Source organism: Cebus imitator, unplaced genomic scaffold (genome assembly GCF_001604975.1).
Source record: "Cebus imitator isolate Cc_AM_T3 unplaced genomic scaffold, Cebus_imitator-1.0 Scaffold161, whole genome shotgun sequence".
Taxonomy (NCBI): Eukaryota; Metazoa; Chordata; class Mammalia; order Primates; family Cebidae; genus Cebus; species Cebus imitator.
Window position 1 is genome coordinate 3,383,127 of NW_016107476.1, and position 15,549 is coordinate 3,398,675.

Below are 15,549 nucleotides of genomic sequence, written 5' to 3' on the forward strand. Positions count from 1 at the left end.
TGCTGTGTTTTTAAGCTCCATCAAGTAGTGTATGTTCTTCTCTAAGCTGGTTGTTCTAGTTAGCATTTCATCTAACCTTTTTTCAAGGTTCTTAGTTTCTTTGCATTGGGTTAGAACATGCTTCTTTAGCTCAGAGAAGTTTGTTATTACCCACCTTCTGAAGCCTGCTTCTGTCAATTTGTCAAACTCACTTTCCATCCAGTTTTGCTGGTGAGGAGTTGTGATCCCTTGGAAGATGAGAGGCGTGCCAGGTTTTGGTGATTTTATGCTTTTTGCACTGGTTTCTTCCCATCTTCATGGATTTGTCTACCTTTGGTCTTTAAAGTTGGTGACTTTCAGATGGGTTCTCTGAGTGGATGTCCTTTCTTTTGATGTTGAAGCTATTTCTTTCTGTTTTTTAGTTTTCCTTCTAACAGGCCCCTCTGCTGCAGGATTGCTGGAGGTCCACTCCAGACCCTGCTTGCCTAGGAATCACCCACAGGGGCTGCAGAACAGCAAGGATTGCTGCCTGTTCTTTCCCCTGGTAGCTTCATCCCAGAAGGGTGCCCACCAAATATCAGCCAGAGCTCTCCTGTATGAGGTGTCTTTGTGGATATCTGTGGGTCAGGGAGCCACTTGAGGAAGAGTATGTCCCTTATCGGAGCTCAAGCACTGTACTGGGAGCTCCATTGCTCCCTTTAGAGCTGCTGGGCAGGGACATTGAAGTCTGCTACAGCAGAACTCACAACCACCCCTTTTCCCAGGTGCTCTGTCCCAGGAAGGTGGGGTTTTATTTAGAAGTCCCTGACATGCTGCTGCCTTTTTTCAGAGATGCCCTGCCCAGCAAGGAGGGAGTCTAGTCAAAGTCTGCCCACAGAGGCACTGCTGAGCTGCCACGGGCTCCATCCAGCTGCTGTGTAAACTTCCTCACACTTTTGTTTATGCAGATAAGGTTACAACTGCCTTGGCAATGGCAGACACCCTTCTCCCTACCAAGCTCAACTGTCCTGGGTCAAGCTAAAACTGCTGTGCTGGCTGTGAAATTCTGAAGCCAGAGGGTTTCAGTTTGCTGATCTTTGTGGGGGTAGAACCCACTGAGCCAGATCACTTGGCTCCCTACCTTCAGCTCCCCTTATTTCAGGGGAGTGGGAGGTTCTGTCTCGCATGCATTCAAGGCACCAGCCAAAACAGCCACCCAGATTTGTGCTGAAAACCCATGGTGCTGGCTGACATGGTCACTCAGATTTGTGCTGGAAGCCCACGGTTTTGTCGGCCCAGTGGAAATCTCCTGGTCTGTGGGCTATAAAGACCATGGGAGAAGCGCATTATCTGAACTGGAGTGCCAGAGTGGCTGGGAAAAGTCCACGATGGCCTCCATTGGGTAGGAGGGGGAGTCCTCCAACCAGCTGCACTTCCCAGGTGAGGCGACACCTCAGCACGCCTCAGTTTGTATTTCATGGGCTACACCCATTGTCCAACCAGTCCCATTGGGATGAACCTGGTACCTTGGTTGGAAATGGGGAGATCACTCGCCTTCTGCATCACTATCGCTGGAAACTGCGCTCTGGAGCTGTTTCTATTTGGCCATCTTGGCGCACTTCCCCCTAAATTCTTTTTAAATAGCTTTTTAAAGCATTTTTATGTTTGCAGCAAAAGGAATCCAAAGTTACAGAGGGTTACCATACACACACAATCCTCCCCCACTACCAAACTTCTGCACTGTAGTGGTACATTTATTATAACTGATGAACCTACATTAACAAATCATTATCACCCAAAGTTCACAGTTGACATCAGGACCCACTCTTGGTATTATACATTCTATGGGTTTTAACAAATGCATAATGACATGTCTCCACAATTATAGTATCAAAAGTAGTTCACTATCTTAAACATCCTGTGTACTCTACCTATTCATCACTCCTTCCCACTAATCCATAGAATCCACTGGTCTTCCTGTCTTTGTGGTTTTACATTTTTCAGAAAGTCATATAGTCGAAACCACACAGTGTGTAGCCTTTTCAAATTGACTACTTTTACCTAGTAATACACCTATAAGTTTTCTCCATGCCTTTTCATGCCTTGGTAGCTCACTTCATCTTACTGCTCAATAATACATTGTTGTTTGGTGGAGAGAGTTTATCTCTTTTGTCCTTCTGCCTTCTGCCATGTGAGGACACAAGAGTTCTTCCTGTTTGGAGTGTGCATTGTCTAGGCACCATCTTGGAAGCAGACAGTAGCCTTTATCAGACATATAACCTGCCAGTACCTTATTCTTGGACTTCTCAGCCTTTAGATCTGAGAGAGATAAGTTTCTCTTCTTTATAAATTACCCAGTCTATGGTATTTTGTTATATCACCTTTCTGTTATGGCAAAACTAAGACAGTATATTTCTGTTATTTTGTTAGGCATAGTTCTAGGCTCTGGGAATAAATTAGATAAGACTGTTCCTTAGCTAATTAAGAAGGTCACATTCCTAATTAGCCAAGGAACAATCTTGTCTAATTTATTCAGAAGATCACATTCTACTGGAAGAGACAGACAATAAACAAATACATTTATGTTTAAAAAGTGTTATTTAGAATAAAAATAGAGCAAGAAAGAGTAGGACTGAAGGATATGCTGTTTTAGAGGGCATATTGAGAAACCTTGTCAGATAAGGTGACATTTAATCAATGACTTGAATGAAATGAGAAAGGGAACCATGAAGATATCTGGTAAGCACAAAGGCTTTGTAAAGGCATTGGACTCAGTGTGCTAAAAAACAGCAAAGAGGTAAATGTCTATAATGTATTATCTGGAAAAAAAGTAGCAAAATATTTGAAATTAACTTGCACAGGCCACTGTGTTGGTAAAATTAGAACCATAAAACATTTATAAAAAATGAACATATTAATTTTTAATATATGTATATATTTTATGACACCCTGGTCAAAGCAGTACTCCACATTAATAAAACCATTTTTTTATGTTATTTGCATAGTTCACTTTAGCATTATTTATTTGTATTTTGGTTTTTGTATTTTAATGGGAAAATACATTTTTATAAGATATAAATTTTGATATTTTCAGCATGTCAATTAGAAGGTATTCTGTTTGCTGTTCTCAAATATCAACATATCAATATATCTTTTTCATTCTTGATGTTTTCTGGAATATTTTCTAAAATAACACCTTCAATTTAAGGGCAATCATAATTCAAAGTCTCACTTTAAACTGAACTTTTAATCTTCCCCTTACTTCTAAAGTTTGAATTGAATTCTGCATGTTGGATATTAAAAAGTTATTTTATGGTGAAAAACAGTCTACTCTGAACACAACAGGTTTGTATGTACTTGGAAGAAAGGAGTTGAAATGAAACTAAAGAAAAAATGACCATGAACACTGTCCTTACTACTATCTGTGAACACCAACATGTCTCAGCAACACCCTGTATAATTTACAAGAGGCTTATTACTCAATTAAAAAAATAACTGCTGGCCAAGTGTGATGGCTTATGCCTGTAATCCCAACACTTTGGGAGGCTGAGGTGCACGGATGACGAGATCAAGAAATCAAGACTATCATGGCTAACATGGTGAAAGCCCATCTCTACTAAAAATACAAAAAATTAGTCGGGCGTGGTGGCATGTGCCTGTAGTCCCAGCTACTTGGGAGGCTGAGGCAGGAGATTCGCTTGAACCAGGGAGGTGGTGTTGCAGTGAGCCCAGATTGTGACATTGTACTTCAGCTTGGGTGACAGAGTGAGACTCTGTCACAGAAAAAAAAATTAATGTTTTTTTTAAAAAATAAGTGCATTTTTAGGACAGTTCTCATAGAATGTAAATTCATTTATATCACAAGGATGTGAAATGCCTTTCTTATTTCATTGTGAAATGCCTAATATGACCTACCGTCCAAAGAATTCATGAAGCATTATTACTCTTAGTTATATCCAACATGATCATCATATGACATGTGAGATGTTTTCTAAGAGATTTTACTTGATCTCAACTAGTTATATACAAAGTTTGAGCAAGGTCACCTATATAGCTGAAAATGTTGGCAGTAATTAAGGCTTTCATTTCTAGAGTTCCTCCATATGCTTTTAAAATCAGTAATTCTTCAAAATAAGTTAAAGAAGCACCTTTCATTATTTCCACTTTATATGTGAGGAAACATGCCTCGAAGATGTTAAGGAGGTATCATTTTTGTAGAACAGAAAGTAAATGTTGGAGACAGGTCTAGAATCCATGGATTCTGAGTGGAGTGTGGGTCCATGGCTCCTTCTACATCATCACACTACAATTTGCAATAATTTGTTTAAGGGAAAAAGTAACTTAGTAACTTCTTACCTTTGGGACAGTTCTTCCATATCACATGTCGAGTATTCTCATAGTTTATGTTCATCCAATTAAGCAAAATTCTTTCAGAGTCAGAATATAAGTTACTAGATGCAAAACAACGATTGAACTTCGGTGCATTTTGCACATATATGGGGGGCATATTATTGCTGTTGTATGGTACCACACGGGATAGAACAAAAACCTGAAATTGCGAGAGATAACTTTTACTAGATGCAAATGGAAAAATAGCAAATTAATATTTGAAGAGAAAATGAAAAATCATGACAGGTAGATAAAAGAGAGCACAGGTATTTTCTGGTTAAATTGATTTACCTAGAAGTAAAAGAACAGAACAGATGTGTCCCAATAATGCTCATTTTAAATTCCCAACCTTTTGCTTCTATAGTATGTAGTCTACAGGGCATCAGACTGTATAATTTGCAAGAGGCTTATGGAACAATTAAAACATAACTGCATTTAAGGACAGTTCTGTTAGGATGTAAATTCATTTAAAACACAAGTCAAAACTTATTTTGACATTGATACTTATTTAAGAGGTCTGTTTTTAAGATAATAATGGTGTATGAAATTTGTAATTTGACATATTGTTACCTTATAACTTAAAGTGTGGTATATTTATATCATATCACCATTAACTACATATATACCAAATGTTTTATTAGGTAGCAACGCAACTGGATTTAAAAATAATCTTAGCAATATTAAGATGAAGTAAAGAACTCTGTGTTTGTCAGTAAAGCACTATAGCACAGAGCTACTCAAAGTAACACTCTACTAACCATTGTCTACAAGTTCTAGATGAGATGAACAGCTTGTGATCCACTACCTCACTATGTACATCTCAAGAGTTTCTGAATGGAGCATTGGTTCACATTAGAGTACACACTGTACGCTCAGCTCCTTGATTTATCCCAAACCTTTAATAGATAGTTTTCTAATGATATGGGTATGAATGCAACAATTTGAGTCATACGTGGTATAAAGACACTCTTGATACCTTGCCCATATCTCCTTAGCTTCACCTTTACATTCTGAACGTTGCTTATTGTAAAAACCTGTAAGTCTCTGCTGGAGGATTGTTTCTTTTCTGGCATATGAGAGCACACTCAGCTCACAGATGGCAAGGCAGGATTGCCAGAAGATAATGACCCCAGCAGCAACCCCTTACCAAAGATGGTCAGGGGCATTGGTAGGTAATTACTCCAGATTCCTCACCAGTCAGCTGAGATAAGTCTGAGACATGTTATAAAATGTATCCTGTTGGTCTCCAGTGGCATTGAGCTTCAGTTGCCCATAGTAAAATCTGATTGAAACCACATCTGTTACTGACTTCATTATATTATCTGCTTTAATTCTGTATTCTATTATCAATACTTCTTGGGAGCACTTCTGAAATAAATGATTTGCACTCAAATACTTGTCTCAGAGTCTGCTTTTCAGAAAATCTAACTTAAGTACTCTTACAGTCAAGTACATGTTAATTGTAACTGAATAAAAGTGCTCTTTTTCTAAGTAGTGCACATTTATGGCATGCAGTGTTTCAAATAACTACAGTATACAAATTATTAAAATACCTATGAGTATCCGAAACTGTTCTTTTCTTTGCCACTATAAGAAGTACTTCAAATTTGATTATAAAAAATCAGTTTTTGAATGTTAGCTATTGATCTAGCATATGTGAATTGCATCATTTTAGCATTTTGTATAGAAGTTTAATGAAACTGCCTTGTTTCATTCTGGCAGTTGTGTTCTACAAGTCCTACATTTCAAATCTCACATATTATAAAAATGCAATTTAAAGACTTTGAAAAGGACCCCCATCCATTTCTGTTTATTTCTTGGAAATACCAAATGATAAATTTCTTGAGTACAGCTGATGAGATATATGTTTGGGACTAATTACATGAACTGGCTCAGGAATCATCTGTCATCTGTCACATCTGCTCTGCAAATGAGACAAGATCTGCAAGCGACCCTTTACTAAGAATACAGATTTAATGATGGACCGATATGGATCATGGATGTAACCTTTAGTATTGGAAGAGCCATTGCACTGAGTGTTTAATTCTACAGCAGTGTTTCTGCAATTATCAGTGATAAACAACTTATTAATTTTCTCTTTACCACAGAAGGATAGTTTGGTAAAATACTCTGAAAATAAATTGCTTGAAAAATTAAAATGTACACAAAGTACAAGACTCCATCACCTGCAAATACAAATATACCTTGGGCAAAAAGTGTTACTATTTATCCATTACCATGCAAATCACACCAAGCATGAGTTGAAGGAATGGAGTAAGAATTACAGAGGCAAGAATGTGTTGTAAGCTGTGCCACCTAAGATGAAATTTGGGTAAATCATATTTAGTGATTAATACTCAGTAAATTCTTTCATACTCTCACAAAACATTGCTTTGAATTATCTTTCATTATTGGTAAAAATTTAATTCAAGAAATGTAATAGCACCCTTTAAAGTCAATAGATTGGCCACAAAATTGAACACAGTCCTGTGCTATCACACTATGTCACTATGGAACATTTAAAAGACTTCAAAACAACACTGACAAAACTACTACTAACTATACTAATGTATATATTTGCATACATTGAGTGCTATCCCACCCCATCATTGCACTTTCAGTTTCACATAAACTTTGCTTTTATATTTGGCTTATTTTTCATCAATGACAACTTTTTAAATTATGTATTATTTTAACCCACTGGCACAGAAAACATAATTTTCATTTTTATGCATCCATAAAAATCTCTGGATTTTTGAGACTAATGAGATATTTATTTGGACTTGTTCTGAAGAATCATCTTGACTAGGCTTACATGGACCCAAAGTAAAGAACCAATTGCCAGTTTATGTACAATCTTACCTTTAGCTAAAGAGATGCCTGATGGTTTAACACTTATTTGGAGTCTCTTTAAACCCCCTTAACTAAAGAAATGTATAGCAAGAAATTTATAAGATATCCAAGTTCATCGAGAATCCAAACGAGGATAGTGTACCAGATTAAGCACTCATACCTCATTGTCAGTATTTTGTATCGCATAATGAGAAATTACTAATTACATTGAGGGTGCTGCATGACTAGAAAAATGAAAAGATTTCTTAGACTTGAAGGCTGTCCTGTATTGAAATGGTCCTTGCCCACCATACTCCACTATTGTAACCACTTCCGACATGAGTGTGGAGTGAGCGGGACACTGAAAGCTATGATTTGGCTATTGCTGTGCATTCTGTGTTATACCTATCTTTTGTACTTCCTTAAAACTAAGCTAACATGTTGCTACATGAAATCTACTATATTTCACAATTTTGATTATCAAACCAAACCTAAGACCATGCTTCCGGTAAAGCAGAGTAGGCCCTATATGACTAACAGTGCAAAAGAGCATATTTCCAGCATTAACAACCAGTCACAAATGAAATGAATTTTCCCACAGCCTTTGTGCCTAACAGAGGGAAATTTTCTTGGAGGATTTTAAAGGATGTTGGCATCTTCGATTATGGCTGAGTAAAACGGATTTTAGAATATCATGTCTAATGTGGATTATTATTGTGTTACAATAAAGATAAAAATGAGAGCACACACAGTAACAACTTATCTGTTCAAATCTCGACAATGGCAAAAAATCTCCTGAAAGCGAACCAGTGAGCACATAATTCAAGAACATATTTCTTGCATATGTTAACACTTTGAGCTATAATCCTTGGCATCTGAAAATCTATGTTACCTTTCTTATACTTAATTGATAAAAAACCTTCTGTGCACTTTAAATCAGAACTTATTTGCTTGTATGTATAGAAAATTTTAATGTGTGGATATCTAGTTTCTTACGCCACAAAAGATTGCAAATAATAGGAAAAAGAACTACTGTAACCAGGCACGTTGATAATAGCAATTGAAGGGAAGAGAGGTAATAGTTATTTACAAAAATAATGGGGATAAAGTATTAAAAAACCAAAAAGAAAAAAAAATCAAGCATCTGGGCACTATTTGGAAGAGAAACAGGCCTATATAACTCAACGAGTCCTACAGTCACCACTGTGCTAGATACCTTGGTAATACAAATGCAATTCTGAATAATGCCTCTGTAGATTTCATGTCCTGCCTTTAGCAACAAATATTCCAATTATATGATGTTATAGAGGGATTTTGAACAGGTTTGGGGAAAATATGCCTAACCTGAAGACCACTGCTCTCTGATTAAAAGTATAAAAATATTTTATGAAATTGTGCAACAATTTTAAATAAAACTTGGCCAGGCATGGTGGCTCATGATTGTAATCTCAGCACTTTGGGAGGCCAAGGTGGGCAGATCATTTGAGCTCAGGAGTTCAAGACTAGCCTAGGAAACATGGCAAAACCTCTCTCTACCAAAAATATAAAAATTAGCAGGGTTTGGTGGTGCACATCTGTAGTCCCAGCTACTCTGGAGCCTCAGTTTCTTCATTGCTAAATTGAGGATTTCAGTTGTGAGGATTTAACATTAAAAATTTATTTAGAGTCTTACACATACTACTCATTATTCAGCTCTTAATTTTGCCCTTTCCTTTGAGTCAGTAATTCCTGATTCTATTTAATTCCTCCCTTGTTCTAACTCTCAGTTCTATAGCTCACCTGTCTTGGGTTGCAAAGTATGAAGACAAAACAAAAGCCTCCATTGGTCCTAGTAGACAAGATCTATAGTGCTATATTTGAAAACCTAGGGAATGATTCATGGACGGAAATCAGGCCTTGTTTATGCAATAAGGGTATAGAGTATAGAGGTATAATTTATGCTATGTTAATCTGCCCACAAATGCAATTTGGCAGGAAGTAAGTTCGAGAATCTCATAAAAACCTGCTCCTGCCTACAGTTGTATGAATCCTTATGAATATCATTTTATAGCAAAAAACTACTGTGTATTAGATGTGGAGACAATAATTTTCACCACTACTCATTCTTTAATTCTCCCTTTTAGTACTAGAATATTACTGTAGCTACTCATTCTAGAGAGTATATTTCTCAACTTCTCTTACAGCTAGATGTGACTATCTGACTGAATTCTGCCTAATGGAATTTGAAATGTAAAAGACATATTTTTCAGGTCACATCCTTTAAAGGTAAATCCTTGCCTCCAGTAATCCTTTATCTGCTCTTCCTTCTTCAGAGAAAGCAGACCCAAAGATGAAAACCTAGTACTGAGGAGGGAAGAGATACAAGCTTTGACCACTCACATCTCAGCAGTTCCATGAGAAAGCAAGAAAAGAACATCTTTTTAAGGCACTGTGTTTTTGAGTCTTTCATAGCAGCATTATCTATAATTAATATATAATTTATATTAATCAACAGAAAAGCAGCAAACAATAGTGGAAACGTTACCTTGTATATCTGTAGAAATATATCTGTCCATGCCCGTTTACTCCAGTCTTCAAATTTAGACATTTCTATGACAACAGAACATTTTTCCTGAGGTGTACAGGAACTCTCAGGCGTGGTATGAGTGGAAGACTTTAAGAAATAAAATAGGACAACATTAATTAAAATTTAAGGCAAATTTAGAATACGAACTTTTTTTTTTTTAGCAAAATATGTGCATGCCTTTTCCATACTTTAATCAAGAACTCTAATTCTCCATGTGCCAACAATAGAAAATATCAACACAGGAAACTTTATGGAGCACACAGGCTCATATTTAGGTCATAGATTTATTCACTCAATGCACCTACTAGATCACTCTGTAGAAGAAGTGACCAAACAACATACAAAGTTCTTCTGATTGCTGAGCCAAGAAAGAGTCACACCCTTTGGGTAAGGCAACGGGACCTCAGCATAGTGCCAAAGAACAGGCAGGCAGTTGGTTCTCTACTCATGTCACATGACAAGCACAGTGAGAGTCTTACAACCATAGTTGCCTCAAAGTTTGCAGATTCCTTCAAGACCACTCCCCTCTCAATAGGTTTCTACAAAGTGAACGATATATTATGACAAAACTATGTATTTCTTGCTTCATTTCTATTTTCCTCTGAAAATGAAGGAAAAAAGTGGCACATGGTGGTGAAATAAAACCAGTATTTGGAAAATATATATTCTAAAAGTTTAAGAATAAAATTTCCATAACCCCACCTTTGTCTTCATTTATAAATTTTCCAAAGTAGCAATTATTTATATATTTAAGAAAGCCACGTAACCATTTTCGCACAGGAACGCGACAGAAATTTTTAGACAAATGTCCAAAACATACGGGTTGTCCAGAAATCACGAACCTTCTAATATTTTGTATATAAAACTCAAGGACTCTGAAATAGAATATTCTAACATAGGCCAAATACCAGTACATACAATAATAAATGTGTGGTTTGTTCCAACAAATTATGTTTTCTTACCGTGATTTCAATCCACCTCTTATAGTCTTCTGGTTCAAGCAAAAATTCTGGCAGTATATGTGAAGTACATCCTCCTTGAGCACTAAAATTAGAAAAAGAAAAATTCAAATTATGGTAAGATACGTGATCTATATACGATTATATTGACCATCAATTAAATATTTCAATAGTCATATTTTTATATTTGCTACATTTTATTTTTCAAATTAAAAAGTTATATAATTAGCCAGAGGTGGCAGTGGCCACTGAATGAAGCTTCTCTGCCTTCGGAAAGGGGATGGAAGAGTGAAAAGAAAGCATCTTATGGTTTGAGTGCCATCTCAGCCACAGTACAATATAACACCAGGTGGTATTCTAGCTTTTTTTTTTTAACTCTAGTTCCTGGGCTTGAACAGCACCTCTGGACCCACCTGGGGTCTGAGGGAACTCTACACCATAAAGAAAAGATATAGGCCTGGTTGGCTTTGCTACCTGCTAATTGTAACTCTTCAGTCCCCAGAAACAGATACACATTTCCAAGAACCAAGATGATCCAGGAAAACATGACCTCACCAAATAAACTAAATAAGGCACCAAGGACCATTCCTGGAAAAACAGAGAGATGTGATCTTTCAGAGAGAGAATTCAAAATAGTTGTGTTGAAGAAACTCAGAGAAATTCAAGATAACATGGAGAAGGAATTCAGAATTCTATTACATAAGTTTAACAAAGAGATTAAAATAATTTAAAAGAACTAGAAATTCTGGAGTTGAAAAATGCAATTGGCATACTAAAGAATGGATCAATCTTTTAATAGCAGAATTGATTAAGCAGAGTGAGCTTAAAGACAGGCTATTTAAAAATAGATAGAGGATACAACAAAAGAAAGAATAAAAACAATGAAGCACACCTACATGATCTAGAGGATAGCCTCAAAAGGGCAAACCTAAGAGTTACTGGCCTTACAAGGAGGTAGAGAAACAGATGGGGGAAGAGAGTTTATTCAAAAGATAGTAGCAGAGAAATTCCCAAACCTGGAGAAATATATCAATATCCCAAGTCAATATACAAATATCCAATATCCAAATGAATTTTAGAACACCAAGCAGACTTAACCCACAGAAGACTACCTCAAGGCATTTAATAATCAAACTCCCAATGAAGCCTACCTCAAGGCATTAAATAATTAATCTCCCAAAGATAAAAAAAAAAGTTTTAAATGATCCTAAAAGCAGAAAGAGAAAAGAAACAAATAACATATAATGGGGCTCTGATATGTCTGGCAGTAGACTTTTTAGTGCAAACATTACAGGCCAGGAGAGTGGTATGACATATTTAAAGTGCTGAAGTGAAAAAAAAAAAATAGAGTATTTAGTGAAAAAGTAATAGTTTACTAGACCCCTAACAGTAGTTGAGAGATTTCATCAACACAAGACATGCTAACCGGAATACTTCAAACAGAAAGAAACCATAAGTAATCACTTTAAGGTACAAAACTCATAAAACTCACAGGCAATAGTAAGTACACAAAACAACCACAGTTTATTACAACATTGTAACTGTGGTGCGTAAACTACTCTTAAGTTAAACAGAAAGACTAAATAATCAACCAATCAAAAATAATAAATACAAAGCCACAGACACTACAGTAAGATATAAGTAGACATGACAAAAGTTAAAAAGCAAGGGGATGAAGTTAAGGTGTAGTGTCTTTTATTAGTTTTTTTTTTTTTAATTTTTCTTGTTTATTGTTTGCTTGTTTATACAAACTGTGTTAAGATGTTATCAGCTAAAAATAATAGGTTATAAGATACTATTTGCAAGCCTCATGGTAACCACAAACCACAAAACATATGACAGATACACAAAAAATAAAAAGCAAGAAACAAAACCATATTACCAGAGAAAATCACCTTCACTAAAGTTAAACAGAAAGAAAAGAAAGAAGACAATAAGAAAACAAATTTTTAAAAGGCATAAGTAAGTCCTTACTTATCAATAATAGCATTGAATGTAAATGGACTAAACTATTCAATCAAAATACATAGAGTAGTTGAATGAATGAAAAAAGATCCTATGATCTGTTGCCTAGAAGAAACACACTTCACCTGTAAAGATGCACATAGACTGAAAATAAAGGGATGAAAAAAGATATCTCATTCAAAGGGGATTAAAAAAGAACAGGAGTAGCTATACCTGTATAAAAAAAATAACTATACAAAAAGTATAAGAAGAGACAAAGAAGGTCACTATATAATGATAAAAGGGTCAATTAAGCAAGAGGATATAACAATTGTAAAAAAATACATGCACCAAACACTGGAACAACCAGATATACAGAGCAAATCTTATTAGACGTAAAGAGTGAGACAGACCAAAAGATAATAATAGCTGGAGAGTTCAACCCCACTTTCAGCATTTGATAGATATTTCAGACAAAATCAAGAAACATCAGACTTCATCTGCACTATAGACCAAATGGATCTAATAGATATTTATGAAAGTTTTCATCCAATGGGTGCAGAATACATATTGTTTTCCTCAGCACAGGATCACTCTCAAGGACAGACCATATATTATATAAACAAATAAGTCTTGAAACATTCAAAATTTAAAATTATATCAAGCATCTTCAATGACTACAATGGAATAAAACAAGAAATAAATAAGAAGAGGTATTTGGAAACTACACAAATATATGAAAATTCTCAAATGTGTTCCTGAATGACCAGTGGGTCAATGAATAAATTAAAAAGTAAATTGAAAAATATCTTGAGATAAATGATACTGGGAACACAACATACCAAAACCTATCATATATAATGAAAGCAGCACTAAGTGGGAAGTTTATAGCTATAAGTACATACTTCAAAAAGGAGAAAATCTTCACACAAATAACCTAATGTTCCATCTTAAGGAAAGAGAAAAGCAAAAATAAATCAAATCCCAAATTAATAGAAGAAAAGAAATAATCAACATCAGAGCAGAAATACATGAAATTGAAATAAATAAATCAACAAAACAAAAATTGCCTTTTTGACAAGATAAAGTTGATAAACCTTTAGCCAGACTAAGATCAAAAGAAAGAAGATACAATAAATAAAATCAGAGATGATAAAGAAGCCATTACAACTGATACTGCAGAAATTTAAAGGATCACAAGTAGCTACTATGAGCAACTATATAGCAATAAATTGGAAAATGTAGAAGAAATGGACAAAGTCAAAAACTGACACGTACAACTAAGACTGTATCAGGAAGAAATCCAAAACCTGAACAGACCAATACCAAATAACAAGATGTCAGCCGTAATAAAGAGTCATCCAGTAAAGAAAAGCCCAGGACCTAAAGGCTTTTCTGCTGAATTCTACCAAAACATAACTAGATGCAATGAGTTATTAAATTCTAAACTTAATCACTAAAAATTTGTTTCTTAAAAAATTCTAGCTTAATCCCTAAAAATAAGTTGCTCATTTATTGCAGAGTAGATATTTCACTTGTACAAAAGTTCTTACCTACTGTGTTATCAAGTTTAAATGGGGAAGCTGATAACATTTATGATAATTTTGTATTTTAATACAATATTTCCATGATGAAACATATGCACATATCTCAAATTAATGACCTGATTTTATTAACCATAATGTCACTTTCTAAATGTTAAGTAATTTTATCACAGTCAACATATCCTGATAGGCATGTATTTGCAGATAAAAAGCAGATAAATCTGAATGGCATGACTTTAATGTCAAAATTATTCTTCCATACCCACATCCTCACATCATAAAATGTCACAACACCCCCGTTAATGTCAACACTACTGGGAGTTGTGCCAAAAAGAATTCTACAAGAATAACACATTGATTGCATGTACCATAGAGTTTAATGATCAAGAAGTTGTTTGATTTCCATAACATACATACAATCAAGATTGACTTAAGTATGTAAGCCTCCTTCTTTTTCTCACAGTTAATATTTATTATATTTTAAGAGTAAAACTTTATGAACAAAATGCATTCAGGTTTTAGATTTATTGAATTAGAGTACCTACCTTATTGAATCAATTATTGAGGACCAAAAGTACAAACTGTGAAAATTAAAAGCCATGTGCCATTATAAACCTACTAAAATTTAAATAAAGTTTCCATTCTATCTAATAAATGTGAGAATATAATTGATAAATACTGGCTTTTTGACATTTTTATGTCAACAAGACATTTATTACTCATAGAATGGATTTTTAAAATAAATATTCCATTTCAGTGATAGTGATATCACAAGAATCAGTTTCAGTATGTCACTAACGGTTACTACATTGGAATAGTTTAAGGAAATATCTAAGCATGTGAAAGCCTTAGGCCATAATTCATTTAATAACAATAACAATAATAATCTCTATATGTCATGTGATACACATTGTATTATTTCTAATTCTTTTTTAATTTTTATTTTAAGTTTAATGGTATATACGCAGTTTTGTTATATAGGTAAACTTGTATCATGAGGGTTTGTTGTACAAATTATTCTGCCACTCCAATATTAAGCCTAGAATCCATTGGTTATTTTCCCGATGTAACTCTTCTAAAAACCAACTTAGTTTGAAAATTATCACCCTTAATTTTACATAATGAACTTAGATGTAAAACAGGTGAAGTAACTTGTGCAAGGTCACAGGAATACAAGAGAACTGGAATATAAGCCTACATCTGCATGATTCAAAAGTCATGCTCTTTCAACACAGTTCAGTCCACTCTTCCAGGATTACTTCTTGGATTGTTTCTTTGAAATGTTTTTATTCTTAGATGCAATTCCATTAAATAATATACCATAATGGTCATGCATAAGTGAGAAGGATATAAAATT

At 35.0% G+C, this 15,549-nt stretch overlaps 1 protein-coding gene across 1 annotated transcript in view; it reads right to left on the reverse strand.

Moving 5' to 3' along the window:
- LOC108314792 (cilia- and flagella-associated protein 47) overlaps positions 1–15,549 on the reverse strand; it is a 161,682-nt gene that overhangs the window by 44,033 nt on the left and 102,100 nt on the right. Inside the window, exons 14-16 of the mRNA XM_037743965.1 lie at positions 10,708–10,789; positions 9,704–9,832; positions 4,315–4,507 (exon numbers count right to left, since the gene is read on the reverse strand). Coding sequence (XP_037599893.1) covers positions 4,315–4,507; positions 9,704–9,832; positions 10,708–10,789 — 404 coding nt within the window. The remainder of the gene's footprint in view (positions 1–4,314; positions 4,508–9,703; positions 9,833–10,707; positions 10,790–15,549) is intronic.